Raw genomic sequence first — 14,286 nt, forward strand, 5'->3', positions numbered from 1 at the left:
CCTTTCTGCGCCCACGCCACAGACACAGTTGCATGGAGTATGCAAAAGCTCATTTAGACAAGCCAGATTCATATTGGAAGAAAATGCTTTGGACTGATGAGACAAAAATTAAGTTATTTGGTCTTTATAAAAAGCAGATGTTTTGGTGCAAATTGCGCTGAATTGTTGAACGATGTACAGATACACAATCTGCAGCCAGATGTTCTTGCAGGTCTTTGGAGGTGATCTGTGGGTTGTGTGCAACCATTCTCACAATCCTCCACCTATGCCGCTCCTGTTTTTTTCTTGGTCTGCCATGCCTGGGTTTAACTGCCACTATGCCTGTGTCCTTCCATTTCCTGACAACGTTCCCTACAGTCGAAATTGACAATTGAAACCTTTGGGAAAGCTTCTTGCAGCCTTCCACTAAACCATGACAATGAACAATCTTTGTTTTTCAGATCTTTTGGGAGCTGTTTTGATGATCCCATTCTGTCTCACTTCAGCAGAGAGTCAAAGAGAAGTCCAACTTGCATTTAGGCACCTAAAATAAATTTTCTCATGATTAAACAGACATTTATATGAGGTTCAAGGCTTAACAACATAATCCAACCAACTTTGTGTTTAAAGTCATCAGTTTTACATGCTGTTACAGGCATTAAAATCAACAAAACCACAAGGGTTCCTATATTTTTGCACAGCCAGTTTTTCACATTTTATTTTATTTCATACAACCAAATACTGCTTTTCAAAAAATCTTTGTTTGGAAAACATCCCAGTACTTAGCTGTTCCTGGTAAATTGAAGACATACCACTTTTATATTGTTTTTGTGAAATCAGAGTCAATTATAATGCCGGCTGAGAGGGGTTCCCAAACTTTTTCATATGACTGTATATATTGAGGACAGCAGATGTCAATTAATATGAACATGTTTAACTTTAAGTCTGGATTATGAGATGCCTCGGATGGGATGTTTCATGATTGTGTACGATATATAAAACCCTTACCAACGGTCACGGTTACCCATCAGGGGACCCCATTGGTGTGAAAACACAGCAGGAGATCCAGCGTTCTCGTCCCACATCCTGCAGACAAACAGAAGGAGGAAACAGCAGCAGGGAGGACAGGAAAGCAGGGGATGACGAGCGAGAAGGCAGCCACCATCACAGGGGGGCTACAGCAGCGGGGGGACACAATGACAAAGCAGAAGCAACAGAGATGCAGTCTCAGTATCAGACGGACTTCTTCCCTCCTCCGTCCTCCTGTCGCAGGAGGCGCACACCTGCCCAACCTCAGCCAGACAACATAGGCATCAATCCTGCCTTCAGGTGAGAGCCTGTCAGTATCGTAGTCTGATATAGCTTTATGTAGAGAACAGCTCACCAGTAAGTGTGTGTGTGTGTGTGTGTGTGTTTTTCTGCTTCACAGGATCGAGTTTAGCACAGTCCAAAGAGGGACTTACCCCGGGATGGCCCATCATGAATCGCTGACACACTGGTAGACTGAGAGAAGCCTCATCCGCAAAACCAAACATCTATGACTTCTGAGTTTTAACACATAAAAAAAATATAAAATTGGCAATTGCATGTGCTCTTCATAGCAATATGTGTTTGATGACAAGCAGTAAAACATGACAATTCCTGTACATTATGAATAGAAAACTTAAAAAAATATAATAATTATAATAAAGTCCATAATTCTTGTAACCTGAAGCAAATGTCTTATCCATCATATAATAATAATAATAATAATAATAATAATAATAATAATAATAATAATAATAATAATAATAATAATAATGGATTGAATTTATATAGCGCTTTTCTAGGCACTCAAAGCGGTTTACAGGGTTCCAGGTTACATTCATTCACACACAGTCATACAGATATAGCTATCAATCCCTATCAATCCTTGCTTGTTGTAATCTTACAATAGGGGGAGCATAACAAAACAGTGAAAATAAATGCTTGTTTTGTCTTTGCATAAAGTCTGTGTTTAATGACACACATTACATACAATTACATTATTTAGTTGCTTTTCTTACATCGTTGTTACTAAGGGATCAGCTCAGCACAAGCTAAGGGTTCAAGGACAGATGACGTGTGAATACTTCATTGATTAATGCTAACACTAGGCCTTGAACATTTCATGCTGATGACCTCAGACGCATGTGCGGTCAGCTGGAGAGAAATCAATCCACCCAATGACTCATGATTGAAACAAGATATACCTCAATGTGCAGGACCAGGGATCAAAGAGTCACAGAGGACGTATTTCAAATCGAGCTCTGTATACAAAGGTCCACTCCACAAACCTTGTCATTTCTATGCCTTCCTGCTTGACCTGAACCGTCTTAGTAACAATTGACAGGAATGAGGAAAGTGACACCATTGTATAAAATACATTTTTGGTTTATTTAGTTTTCTTCCCTTGCCTCAGATTTCAAAACAGAGAATGAATTGAGAGAGAAAATGTGTGACATCAAATCAGATTCACTTGGCTTTAAAAAAAAAAAAAAAAAAAAAAAAAAGGTTGCTATCTTTTACTGTTAGGACTGTAATGTTTTACTGTGGAATGTGCACTGATGCACAAAGAACCAGCTGAGAGTTCTTGCTTCAGGTTGACATCCCAAATGTCACATAGTGGAATCTGATCAACATCAACCAGAAAATGTGTCATTTAACACCTGGACTTGTACCATGATGCCATCAGAAGGTCATCTGTCATTTATTGCGTTCCATAGCAGCCCAGTACCCTGTGAGCAAACTACAAGGCCCAACAGTCACACTAGGCTTAAAATTCCTTCATTTAAAAAGGCCAGATCGATGCTTCATCTCCTGTCGCGTTGCCTGCTCCTGTCTCCTTGTCTGCGGTCATCCCTCTCTCTGCCTCTGTCCCGGTCATCTCTCCTGTCTCTGCTGCCCCACTCGGCCTCCCTGTGTCGGTCTCGGTCTCCCTCCCTGTCTCGGTCTCCCTCCCTGTCTCTCACCCCTGATCTGTCCCAATCCCTCCCTCCACTTCCACCTCCCCATTCGTGGACCTGTCCGACCCCGAGGTTAAGGGGCTTCCGGAAAGGCCTGTCCCGACCGCCGAACCGCAGCTGTCCTGACTCTTTCTTCCCTCCCTGCCCTCCGCCGAATCGCCGGGGGACCCATCCTTTCAGAGTCCTCTCCTGCTCATAATCCACGAACAACTCGTGCTGGTCCACCACCAGCTTGTTGGCGTCCCGGCGGGCCCGGACCACAGACCGATCCTCCTTGTATTCAATGAAAGCGTATCCTTTGGAGAAGCCTGTGACGATGTCTCGCACCAGCCGGAGCCGCTGGATGTCTCCGTACTTGGAGAACACTTGTTGCAATTTGTCTTCTGTCGTCTGGGGGTTGAGACGGGACACAAACAAGGTGAGCAGTGGGTCTCCAACGACGCCTTTGTTGGGTTTATATCGGGCGCCCATACCCCTCCACACCGCCCGGTCATGGGGCTCCGTGTCCGTACCATCGATGCTGCCAGCCTTCAGCGGGTCGTAGACCTTCGCTATGGGACTCCAGTCAACCATGTTCGGTCAAAATGTAATTTCAGCGATAGTTTACCTACATGAGTCGATAATAAGCAAGGCAAATCTGTTATAAACCGCAGATTCCGTTGAATTATTTTAGCCCTACCAGAAGCCAGAAACGTCGATTGCAGTTGCGCGTGCACCAACAAAAACAGTCCGTAGTGACACGAGTGATGTTCCGTCACTTATTAAGGTCCGGTTCGAGTTGAGAAGGGTCCGGCTGCAGCGAACTCAAGATAACTGTCATAAATGAAGACAGATCTATGAGACAGATGCACAGTTGCTTGATTTCTGTCACCATAAAGAAATAGCATACACCATCCCAGATTTTCGGTGCAATACATTTAAGAGAAAGTAGAAGATCAAACTCAGATTTTCTACTCTGAATAATTACAAACTGTAATTTGTGTATTTTAAAATATATATTGGCTTAATACATTACAAAGCTCTACAAAAAAAATCTAGGCTATTTTTAAATAAAGAAATATAGATAATTGCACATCACTTTTTATATTTATTGTAAATGTTTCTATTTGTATTCCATCATGCCTTTACTTATGTTATTTATGTACTTAACATAGGCTACAATCCCCACTTGATTGTCTTTTCTGGTGCTTTGGAGATGGATCCGTGATTTCAGCAGCTGTTAAGATTTTATTATCCATTACATAACGTTTCTTACTTTTTGTCCATACTGGCTTAAACGTTCATCATGTAAGGTTATTTTTTACCTTAGAAAAAGTAGTCGACAAAACAATCCTGCCTTGATGTCCTCAGTGTGTCTAAGGGATCCTTATCCTACCTAACATTATGACACAATTTAACAGCCACACCAGTGACCCAGCATGCACCTTTCCTTGGTTTTAGGATCACTCAAATTGATGCAACCATTTTAAAGTTTATCTATTAATAATTATTATTACCTGAATTTAACAGATTTTAAATCAATGCAATTGGTTAAATAAAAAAAGTAAGGGATTAAATGGGATTCGAAAAACCGTAATACTTCCATTACTATTGCATATAGTCGAGTACAGTGCAGCTCCATAATATGAAATAACTGAATGTCAATCCCATTCATATAAATCCAAATTCCATTGACGTACATGGACACAACACTTTACAAAAAAACATTATTTAATAAAACAGTGAAAAACACCTCTGTTTTAGTTCCTCGTTGAATCAGTTATTACAAAATCATAAAGAAGCTGTCTCTCCACTACTATGTACAGTTTGTGGTTTATCAGTTTGTTATCATCTGATGTCCTTTGTACAGTATCAAACTGATTTGAAAGATAAACAAAATCTTTCCAATCACAAAATGTTGGTTCTTTTGAGTTGATGTGGATCAGATATTCTTTGTCTCGACTTTGAGATCAAACTAATTCGACAGAGGACGAGCCGCCCTCCTTTTCAGCTCCACTCCGGATCCATTACATGTCCTCCACACTCCATTTATAGGCCTCCTCCTCGACAGCTTTTTTATCCGCCATCCGACTGTAGCGCTTCTGTTCAAACCCACTTGACCTGCGAGACACAAACATGAGTCAATTTCATCACATCCCCAACTCCTGATTTGATGCACCAGTTAACACGCTCAATTTAGTTTTTTCGTAGAAGCCACAATTGCGATGATTGTACACACACTAATGCAATTGTATGAAATTAAATTACATTTGAAAACATTTCAAATTAAAAAATGTATCTGCACTGTCTTTGCCCTGGTTTATTTAGGTCTCCGTCTGCTCTCTTCACTTGTGCTATCATACATTTTCTTCTTTTATATTGCATTGTTGAAGGGAGCCCGAGACTCAAGAATGTCATTGCCAATGACTGCTGCTGTATTAGTTGTGCATCTGACGAAAAAAACGATCTTGACTCTTGAGTATGAACTGTGGTTGTGTAATAAAGAAAGGACTTGTAATCACATCGGAATATGAATATATCCCTTTTAGTAATTGTTTCACACACACACACACACACACACACACACACACACACACACACACACACACACACACACACACACACACACACACACACACACACACACACACACACACACACACACACACACACACACACACACACACTGTACCTGTTAACTCCATCCCAGCGGTAGCCTGGTAAAATATTGAAGCGGTTTGGAGGCGGTGCGGGGCCTTTATATCGGGGTTTATCTGCAAAACATTCAAATAAGATGGTTTACAATATCTTATCTAAGTGTTAAACAACCACTTTGCGTCTTTGAACTCAGGGAACAAGTAACTCCTTAAAACCTTGTTTTGTGCTGCGGTCTTTTTTCCGTCTGAGCATCGCAGCCATCGGGTCTCCCTCCCTTTCCTGCTCCCTCAACATGCGGTCAAGATCCTCATCATCGCGTTGACGTGCCATCGGCTTCTGGGCTTCATGCACTGCATCCTCAAGCCACTGCTGTTCCATCTGACCCTGGGCCAGCCTGTAAACAATACATAGATTAATTGTGTAAATCACTGACTCAAGTCGGCACATAAAACATTGGCAGTCTTAACGTGTTCACAGTCACACCCTGTGGCCTTCTCTAATGTGTTACGCTTACCCTTTCCCCCACTGAGCATATTTCTCATCCTTTGCCGCTTTAACTCCAGCTTTCTTCTTCTGCTCTTCCCTCTCGGTATCCAAATCCCTCCGTTTACCGCTCTTGTCTCGGAACACCGTCTGGGCATTGCGGGATTCATCTAGTTCAGGAGCAAAAGTATAAAATGTCAATCGAACAAGGATCGCATCATTCAACTTCAGTTCAAGAGCTAATCAGAACTATGACCAAAGACATCAGTAAGCATTTAAGGTTTGCAATGCATGGATAATTTAGAATAGATATGGGATGTAAAGCTGAGCCAACCTTCTAGTGGCTGGTTGTTTTTTTCTCTGCGTCGGTTCTCCTCCTGCTCTTTCCTTAAAATGTCTACAGAAACCAGACCCGCCTTTCCACCAGAAAGCATCCTCGGACCCTGAGAATATAAAAATTTAAATAAAATCAGTGAGCATTGTCTGATTTATTGCACAATGACACAGGACTCTATAGCAAATCTTATTTCATAAAACTCTTTGAACTTCCCTGTGATCACAATCTGCTCACCTGTGATTGGCCAGGCCTGCGAGGTGGTGACAGATCTTCATCCGAGTCCTTACCACCCTTCTGCCGCCTCCTCGGTGGCGACTGGTCCGAATCGTAGCCCGGCCTGGATTTTGATCCCCTCCTGGGAGGAGACTGGTCAGAGTCCGAAGCGCCTCCCTTTACCGGCTTTTTCCGTGGAGGTGACTGGTCAGCGTCCGACTCACGCCTCTTCTCACTGGGATCAGATGAACGTTTTTTACTTGATGGGCTCGGCTTTCTTCTGGTGGGGGATGAATCTGACAAAGAAATAGAAAAAGTTTCTATAATCAAACACTATAAATGAATAAATACTTTTCTCATGTACAAGTTGTCGTTGGACTGTGAGGGGACGACAGTAAGAAATTAAAAATAAAACTTGGATAAGACACGGAGGTATATTTATTTATCATTTACCACATTTTACTTTGATAATATTATTTGATTATTTTAGACAATGAATCAATCATGATACAAAATATAATCAAAATTAAGCTTTAAAACTTCAAAGCAATTACTAAGTAGTAAGTCTTCCTATAGATACTTCTAAAATACAAAAATATGTCTCAGTATGACCTTAATTCATCACGCAATCCAATGTGATCAACTAGACATTTGAACAAGTATTATTCTAATATATTTCCATAAACAAATATGGTGTATAGGGATGCACCCATCCACTATTTTTAGTTCCGAATCGATTCCGATATTTGGGTTTTGGATATCGCCTGATACAGATACTGTCCGATATCATAATTATTATACATTTATTTCTTGTTGGTGGTGAAGTTATGTGTAAGTTAAGGAAGGCTAAAGTAACACAGCAATTCTACAACACAACAGCAAAGAGCAACAAATATACACAAATGCATATAGATTTATCTTAACAGCTTTGCACTGTTTGAATGCAGAACTCAACTTTTGAATAGCTAATTCTAATAGGGGAAGGTGGGGTGATTTGTGCAACTTTTTACTCAAAGTGATTTTAAAGTGAGGCCTTGACAGTTAAGTCTCCAACTCAAATATGTACATATATTTCAGGATGTTGTGCATCCCTGGCAATAAAAACTTTGGATCTGGAATAAACTGTTTAAGAAATATAGCTTTCGGAAAAAAAGTTGTCTTGTCGCACAAATCACCCCACGTAGTGGGGTGATTTGTGCGTCATTGTGTCACAATGACAAAGTCACCATCATCATCTTTCTGGCCATCTGAACTCTCATCAGTGGTGTCGTTAAGTGGAATTGAGATGTCACTCTCTTCTGAGCTACTGTAGACAATCACTTTCTTTTGGTGACCAGCGTATACAGCCATGCCACTGGCACAACTCTCAGAAATGTACTTTGCACTAGTTGCTCCGTGCTTGTGGAACCAACTGCCACCTGACAAATGTGATTCCCCCTACATTACTGCCTTTAAATCAAGGCTCAAAACCCATATGTACACCCTGGTGTTTCCTCCCCATTAACCTCTGCACTACTTACTTACCTCTGCACTACTATCTGTGTTTATGTGGATGTATGGGCTTTACGTCTTTTATTTTGGTTATTGTTATTTTACCTTCATTGTTTACCTACTGAATGCACTATGTACAGCACTTTGGACAGTGCAAACTGTCATAAATGTGCTTTTATAAATACATTTTACTTACTTACTTACTTATAACTCACCCAGGCCCTTGCGCACAAATCACCCCATCCCCAGAATTTTGGATAATAGGCATGATGCAGCAATTTAGGGTTGACATTGTGCTAACTATAGACTCAAAGTGTAGCATACCAAAGCACTAAAACATGTGTCAAATGTTTTCAAACGTGTCTATAATTGTTCAGACACAATAATCAAAAAACCTTGATCATGGAAATTTTACTTTGAAAGGCAAAACACAGTTTTTTGAGCTTAAATGTGCTTATATCTTATTCCTTGTGTCTCCCTTCTTTACAGGATGAGTCAAATGGATGGCTCTTCTTAAATATGTGGTCACATTTCCAATTTCTTCCACGGTTTTCTAGAAACAAGGGGTTTTGCAACTTCCAAAATGCACAAATCACCCCACCTTCCCCTATTAATGTTTCTAAAAAAAAATATAATATTTCTATTAATGTCCCTTTGCCCAAAACAGAAATACACCAGGAACAGCCTCTAACAATACTTCTCATCACCACTCACCTTTACTTTGCGCCTTCCCTGATTTCCCCGACTGTTGCCTCTGAGGTGACAGGTCTGGAGAATCATGGCGACCTCTTCTGGGAGGAGAAATGTCCGGAGAGTCGTGACGGGTCTTTCTGACCGGAGAATCGTGTCTCTTACTATTTGACGATAACTCTGGGGAATCGTGGCGACTCCTGCTTAATGCCCCAGACTCAGGTAGTTGATGCTCACTTTCTTCTTCCTCCTCTTCGTTTTCTTCATCTTCGTCAGCTATCAGGAGAGACAAATTCAAAAGTACATAAACTTTTTCATTGCAAGGACAGAGGTTCTCTTTACTTTGTTCACAAACACCACCTACCTCCAATGACTTTCCATCTGTTGCTGGTTCTGAAGGCTTCTAACCGTTTCACTTCAACTGGCCTCTCATCGATCATCTCAGCAATCTAAGTAAACCAACACAGAGTCATGGCTGGGCAGGCAATATGACCGAATATTTGACAGATCATAGATTTCCTTATGGCAATATATTTCCACAAGATTTACAGTGTGCCACATAAATCTTCTAATGTGACCACATCAAATCATGCCATGCTGATTTGCATGGGGCATTTGTTAATTCAAAAAAATTGACTACAGTAGCAAGGACAGAAAAAAAATCTTGATATAATAAAATGTATGACCTCTGAAATATTGATAGAAGACATTTAACATAACAAATTAATTACTTATTTTTTAGATTGACTAATTTAATTACATTTTAGACTTTTTTAGGATCTGCAGCCAGGGCTCCTGAACGTGTGCGTGAAGAAGTAAGCTAAATGAATGGACACATGCTACATAAGGTTAGCTCTGCTCTTACCACTGGAGCTTCCTCTTCGTCCTCTTCGGACTCCTCCTCCTCTTTGACCATCTGTTTCCAGTCTATGTCATCGTCGACTATTTTGAGTCTTGAGTAGGAGAAGTAAAGGTGAGTTGAGTAAATGCATCCTTTCTCTCAAAAACAAGGGTTTACAGGCAGTGAGTAGCGGCGACATAGTTAGCTTTACGGCTAACGCTAACACTCAAAACCTGCCCCGTAACAGCACAACAAACTCACCCTCTCTCCGGAACCTTACGCCGTTTCTTTTTAATCTTCCCCTTTGACTTCTTGGCATCTTCATCGGCAGATAAGTAACGTTTTAGGTACTCAGCTTTGGATAGTTCAGCTCCTGTACTCCGACCAGTTGAAGCGGCCATCGCAATGTTATCGGAAACTACGGAGAGCACCGAGGGTCAACGGAAGACGCTCTGCGGTGAGAAAACAGTTTGTATAAAAGGTAATAGAATAGTCGTGAGGTCTCAAATTAACTGTTTGACTCTTTCGAGTGTAAAATGTGTCCTGAAAAAATGTGTGTGTAAATTTGACAGCCGTTGAGAAGTGACAGCTCAACTGTCATGAAAAGTGATATATAAAAAAAGTGTTGTGAAAAATGCCATACTGAAATTTGAACAGACTTTTCACAAAGAGCATTATGGCATTAAATCATCATAATGAGTTTGAATAATTTATCAAATTATTTTCTAGTTATATTGTTATGATATATGTTCCTCTATTTATTCAAGAGTATCTTATTTTGTATCTACACTGTAAGGTCCAACGTCCAAATGTCAAAATTAAAACAGTGACCTAAATTACAATTACAAACTAACAGTGTGTTTGTATTCAACTCAGTATTTAGTAGCTGCACACCTGGCCTCTCAGGTCATGACCACACAACCTTTTTTTCAAATCCAGCAACAATTTCTGGATTAAATTGAGATCTGAATTCTGAACAACACATATTTTAAAGCCAAATACCTTTGCAGCTTGACTCTATGCCTTGGTGGCAGTGGCTTTTCCCTTTCCTACCCTCCCATAAAGTTGTGGGTAGTAAGGCACCCAGCCAAATGTTGTTGAATGCACAGTCACCAATTGTGGATTCTGAAGCTTGTAACTCCTCCAGATTTGTAATAGGTCTTCACTCACACATACTCTGTTGAGTCTGTTTAACTGCCATGTCATGCTCTTTCCCTTTCCTAACGACTTACTTAACTTCTTCTTGTATCCAACCTTTAACAGGCTCCACAGAGGTTTAGACACAATGTTGACCCACAGAAACAGGAGTATTTAAACTACAAAAAAAGAAGGTCATATTGAAACTATTTCGATGTTGTTAAACTTGCAAAGAGTTGTGTGTATCCTTTGTTATATGCACTGTAGATCAACTTGATACCTCTGTAACCCACACACTTACCACCGAACATGAAAACATCAAATACACATGTTCTTATTATAATGATGTAAATCGTCTTCTGCAATCTTTGGTTAATACTGAATTTAGAAGTCGATGTCTGACTTTAAATGGCATCCCTTTATTGAAAACAAACACTGATGCAGCTTCCAAAGTTAATATTTACATGGGGAGTTACTCGTTATATTAATACACATACAGCAGTGTGTGCCTCTACAGCAAAAAAAAGCACTTCTATAAACATTTCTGTTGAATCATCTTTGAAGCATCCTCATTCTTTACTATTAGAGACAGTAATGGAGACATGTAAGACCATTGCATTGCTCTTGGGAGGAAAATAGGAGGAGAGACATTTGCAACATCTTGCCAATATGTATCGGTTATTGTGGTGATGTGTGTAGATGCGGACAGATGCGTAGGCGTGGTTAGATGTGGACGGGCCGGCCAGCACAAGTCTGCATGTTTTTTTTTAGCTGTGCGTTTGATAGATGAAAAGAAACAGGCAAACGATCCAGGCACAGGAGCTCTTCAGAAGCACGCTCACAGCTGAACACTGGACAAGTTGTTCTGCAGAGAAAAGAAAAGTGGGAGGAAACAATTGACAAAACCTTCTCAAATCTGTCTCCCACTCACTTGTTCTCATGCCTCAGATCTACACGCACACACACACACACGCAGTTGATCCACCTACCTTTCTCCACACTGATTCTGGCAACCACCCCGTTTATTTTGCACATGTAGGTGGTGTTGTGTGGGAGATTGTCTGTGAAGTCGCTCAGGGTCATCCTGTAGCCATGAGGCTCCAGCTCCTCCACGTAGCTTTTGTCTTTGAACTGGGCCTCTGAAGCCGAACCAGACACGTTGGTGTTAATGAGGGTCTCTTTGGTCCCAGTGGACCAAGAGAACTCATAGCTGCTGATCTTGTTTGGCTTGGGGTCGGTCCGACAGTCCACTCTCAGGTCATTGTCATATTCGACACACACGGAGATCGGATCGTCGCACTTTGCCGTGATCAGCAACACTGGTGCAAAACACAGATTGGATAAGAGCATGCAAGCGGAGATTGATTAGTTTTGAAACTTTGTTAAACAGGAGTACAAGTCTCTGGACACCATAGTATAAATATTTCTAATTAATAAAGTAATTCTTACCTCCCAGCACTCCACACACAAGCAGAGTTTTGAGCATGATGGAAAAGTACCCATCCAACTTTGAAGAAAAAGAGAAGAAATGTGAGAAAGAGATCTGTTAGTTTCAAATGTAAACACTTAACTCAACAAATGAAATCATTATCTATTTGTAAACCAGTGCTACTCAAGCAGGTCATGGTATCTAGGTTATGAGGTATTTTTGTTTATTTATTTCTGCTGAAGTTATGCTCTGCTAAAGGTCATACTTTATAATAGGGAGGCAAAAAAGATGGAAACAGATTATAAAAATAATACATTCGTAGCCAACATGACTCTGTCGTTTGGGTCAAATGCAGACGGAAATGAGATGATCTGATCTTTAAACTGCTGTAAATGTCCTCTAGTTCCCTAGAACTTGACCTGAGCCCAGCTGTGCCCAAATCTAATGACTGGGCGTAATTCATAGTGAAAGATGACACAGATGTTTTGTCCTTTGTGTATATGTTGTACTGATCCTGACATTCTTCTAATGCCCTTGCCTCAGTTTTGTAAGCACCTAGCAGTTTTTCTGTTATCAAAGCAAGCCCTGCGTACCTATGTGTTCTAGCAAATTCCATGTCTTCCTGATGTCACCCCTGTGCTCGTATATATAACCCCCCCCCCCCCCCTTCCCCGAGCTGCAGCTGAAAAATTTAACAGGATCTTACCTCCTGCCAGGACTGGATGGATGATGTAGTAGTTCCTGGCTGGCTAAGGATGGATAAATAAGCCGGTGGTGGTGGTGGTCGCCTCAGTCAGTGTGCAGCACTGCAGAGGATAACACCTCTGAGAGGAGGTGATACTGAGAGGTAGAGAGAGAGAGGGAGGGAGAGAGATATATATAGAGAGAGAGAGAAGGAGGAGAGGGATGAGGGTGGACCAGAGAGCGCTGATTTGTCTATCTCCTCTGCAGTGGCTGACGAGGGGACTCAGGGCGGGAAGGGAGGCGGGCACTCCAAAGCAAAACTATGTCAGCATTATCTTCTTTTTTTTTCATCAGCAGCTTGTTATGACCCTGTCCTCTTTCCTCACTGGTCCTCTCCAAACCTTCATCTCATTATCTCATTTCTAATCCTGTCTTGATATGCCCCTAGCCTATAGGGTCTCTCCATGTAGTCGTCTCCCTCTGATTTCCTCTTTTAAAAACAGATTTCATAGATTATGCATGAATTATGCATAGATTATGGTTGTTAGTTATTCTGATGTGCTCTGACTCAGACTGTATAAGAAGCAAATAACTGTATGCCTAACGTAGTGAAACCCTTAAATGAATAAGAGACTATAGAATGATGTGTCCTTTTATTGACATCCTGTTTGCACAGTGTACATGTATATCATCTCAAGGGTGAATGTGTGACCTAGACATTTCTAGCACTGCCATGCCAAGTGACTCATGTACAGTGGCTCAGTGGCTCCACCTAATGGCCAATAAGAGGAATTTCACAAAATAAATTGGGATGCAGATCTCCACAGTTCACAGCAGGAGGGGCCAGTGTCAGGCCATGAGAAGTTAAGCAGTTGCTCTGTGCATGGATGCATGTGAGAGAGAGAGAGAGAGAGAGAGAGAGAGAGAGAGAGAGAGAGAGAGAGAGAGAGAGAGAGAGAGAGAGAGAGAGAGAGAGAGAGAGAGAGAGAGAGAGAGAGAGAGCTTTGCGTGTGTATTTGGCAGAAAAAACATCTGGGCAGGTTTCTTGTTTCATCAGTAGGTTAACATGTGCATATTTACACATTCACAGCAATGGATTCTCCAGTTCACCTGAATTACAGAGAGATGGTTGGTTGATGGTTGGTTGGTTGTTAGGTAGAACTTGAAGTTTAAAAAACTACAATTTAAAGATGAAAGTGGGCTTTTGTAAACAATTCTTTATCACAATGAAGAACAAACAAGTATAGGTTAGATATTATAGGCTATATCATATCAAATAAATCTTTTCAGTAGAAATCAATAGTAACATTCATTTCCCAGATCCCTTTTGGATCAGCAACATGCTGATGTGGAAAACTAATGCAACCTTTCTCTTCAGCTC

General features: G+C 41.0%; 3 protein-coding genes across 3 annotated transcripts; all 3 read right to left on the reverse strand.

Annotated features, from left to right (window-relative positions):
- Window positions 1-2,489: 2,489 nt before the first annotated feature.
- On the reverse strand, window positions 2,490-3,654 carry snrnp35 (small nuclear ribonucleoprotein 35 (U11/U12)). Its single transcript, XM_080041751.1, has one exon. It carries the CDS (start codon window positions 3,534-3,536, stop codon window positions 2,811-2,813), a length of 726 nt encoding a protein of 241 aa, XP_079897877.1. The 5' UTR covers window positions 3,537-3,654; the 3' UTR covers window positions 2,490-2,810.
- A 1,041-nt stretch (window positions 3,655-4,695) lies between these two features.
- bud13 (BUD13 homolog) lies at window positions 4,696-10,077 on the reverse strand. The gene is made up of 10 exons (XM_080040380.1): window positions 9,917-10,077; window positions 9,680-9,767; window positions 9,179-9,263; window positions 8,839-9,090; window positions 6,655-6,929; window positions 6,418-6,526; window positions 6,115-6,253; window positions 5,816-5,994; window positions 5,635-5,716; window positions 4,696-5,063 (listed from the first exon to the last, which is right to left on the reverse strand). The coding sequence occupies exons 1-10, from the start codon at window positions 10,054-10,056 to the stop codon at window positions 4,970-4,972; spliced, it is 1,443 nt and encodes a 480-aa protein (XP_079896506.1). The 5' UTR covers window positions 10,057-10,077; the 3' UTR covers window positions 4,696-4,969.
- Window positions 10,078-11,559: 1,482 nt separating this feature from the next.
- LOC307260520 (uncharacterized protein) lies at window positions 11,560-12,278 on the reverse strand (the record flags this gene model as incomplete). The annotated part of the gene is made up of 3 exons (XM_080040781.1): window positions 11,560-11,657; window positions 11,782-12,111; window positions 12,242-12,278. The coding sequence occupies 3 exons, from the start codon at window positions 12,276-12,278 to the stop codon at window positions 11,560-11,562; spliced, it is 465 nt and encodes a 154-aa protein (XP_079896907.1).
- Window positions 12,279-14,286: the final 2,008 nt, after the last annotated feature.

The sequence above is a fragment of the Ammodytes marinus genome, assembly GCF_949987685.1.
Source record: "Ammodytes marinus genome assembly, chromosome: 14".
NCBI classification, from domain to species: Eukaryota; Metazoa; Chordata; class Actinopteri; order Uranoscopiformes; family Ammodytidae; genus Ammodytes; species Ammodytes marinus.

Excerpts from the sequence above, each read along its gene's own strand:
- snrnp35 (XM_080041751.1), bottom strand. The coding sequence starts at position 3,536 with ATGGTTGACTGGAGTCCCATAGCGAAGGTCTACGACCCGCTGAAGGCT.
- bud13 (XM_080040380.1), bottom strand. The coding sequence starts at position 10,056 with ATGGCCGCTTCAACTGGTCGGAGTACAGGAGCTGAACTATCCAAAGCT. Across the intron at positions 6,930-8,838 it reads AGGGAAGGCGCAAAGTAAAG|ATTCATCCCCCACCAGAAGA; the intron begins GTGAGTGGTGAT and ends TTTCTTTGTCAG. Across the intron at positions 6,527-6,654 it reads GCAGGCCTGGCCAATCACAG|GGTCCGAGGATGCTTTCTGG; the intron begins GTGAGCAGATTG and ends TTATATTCTCAG.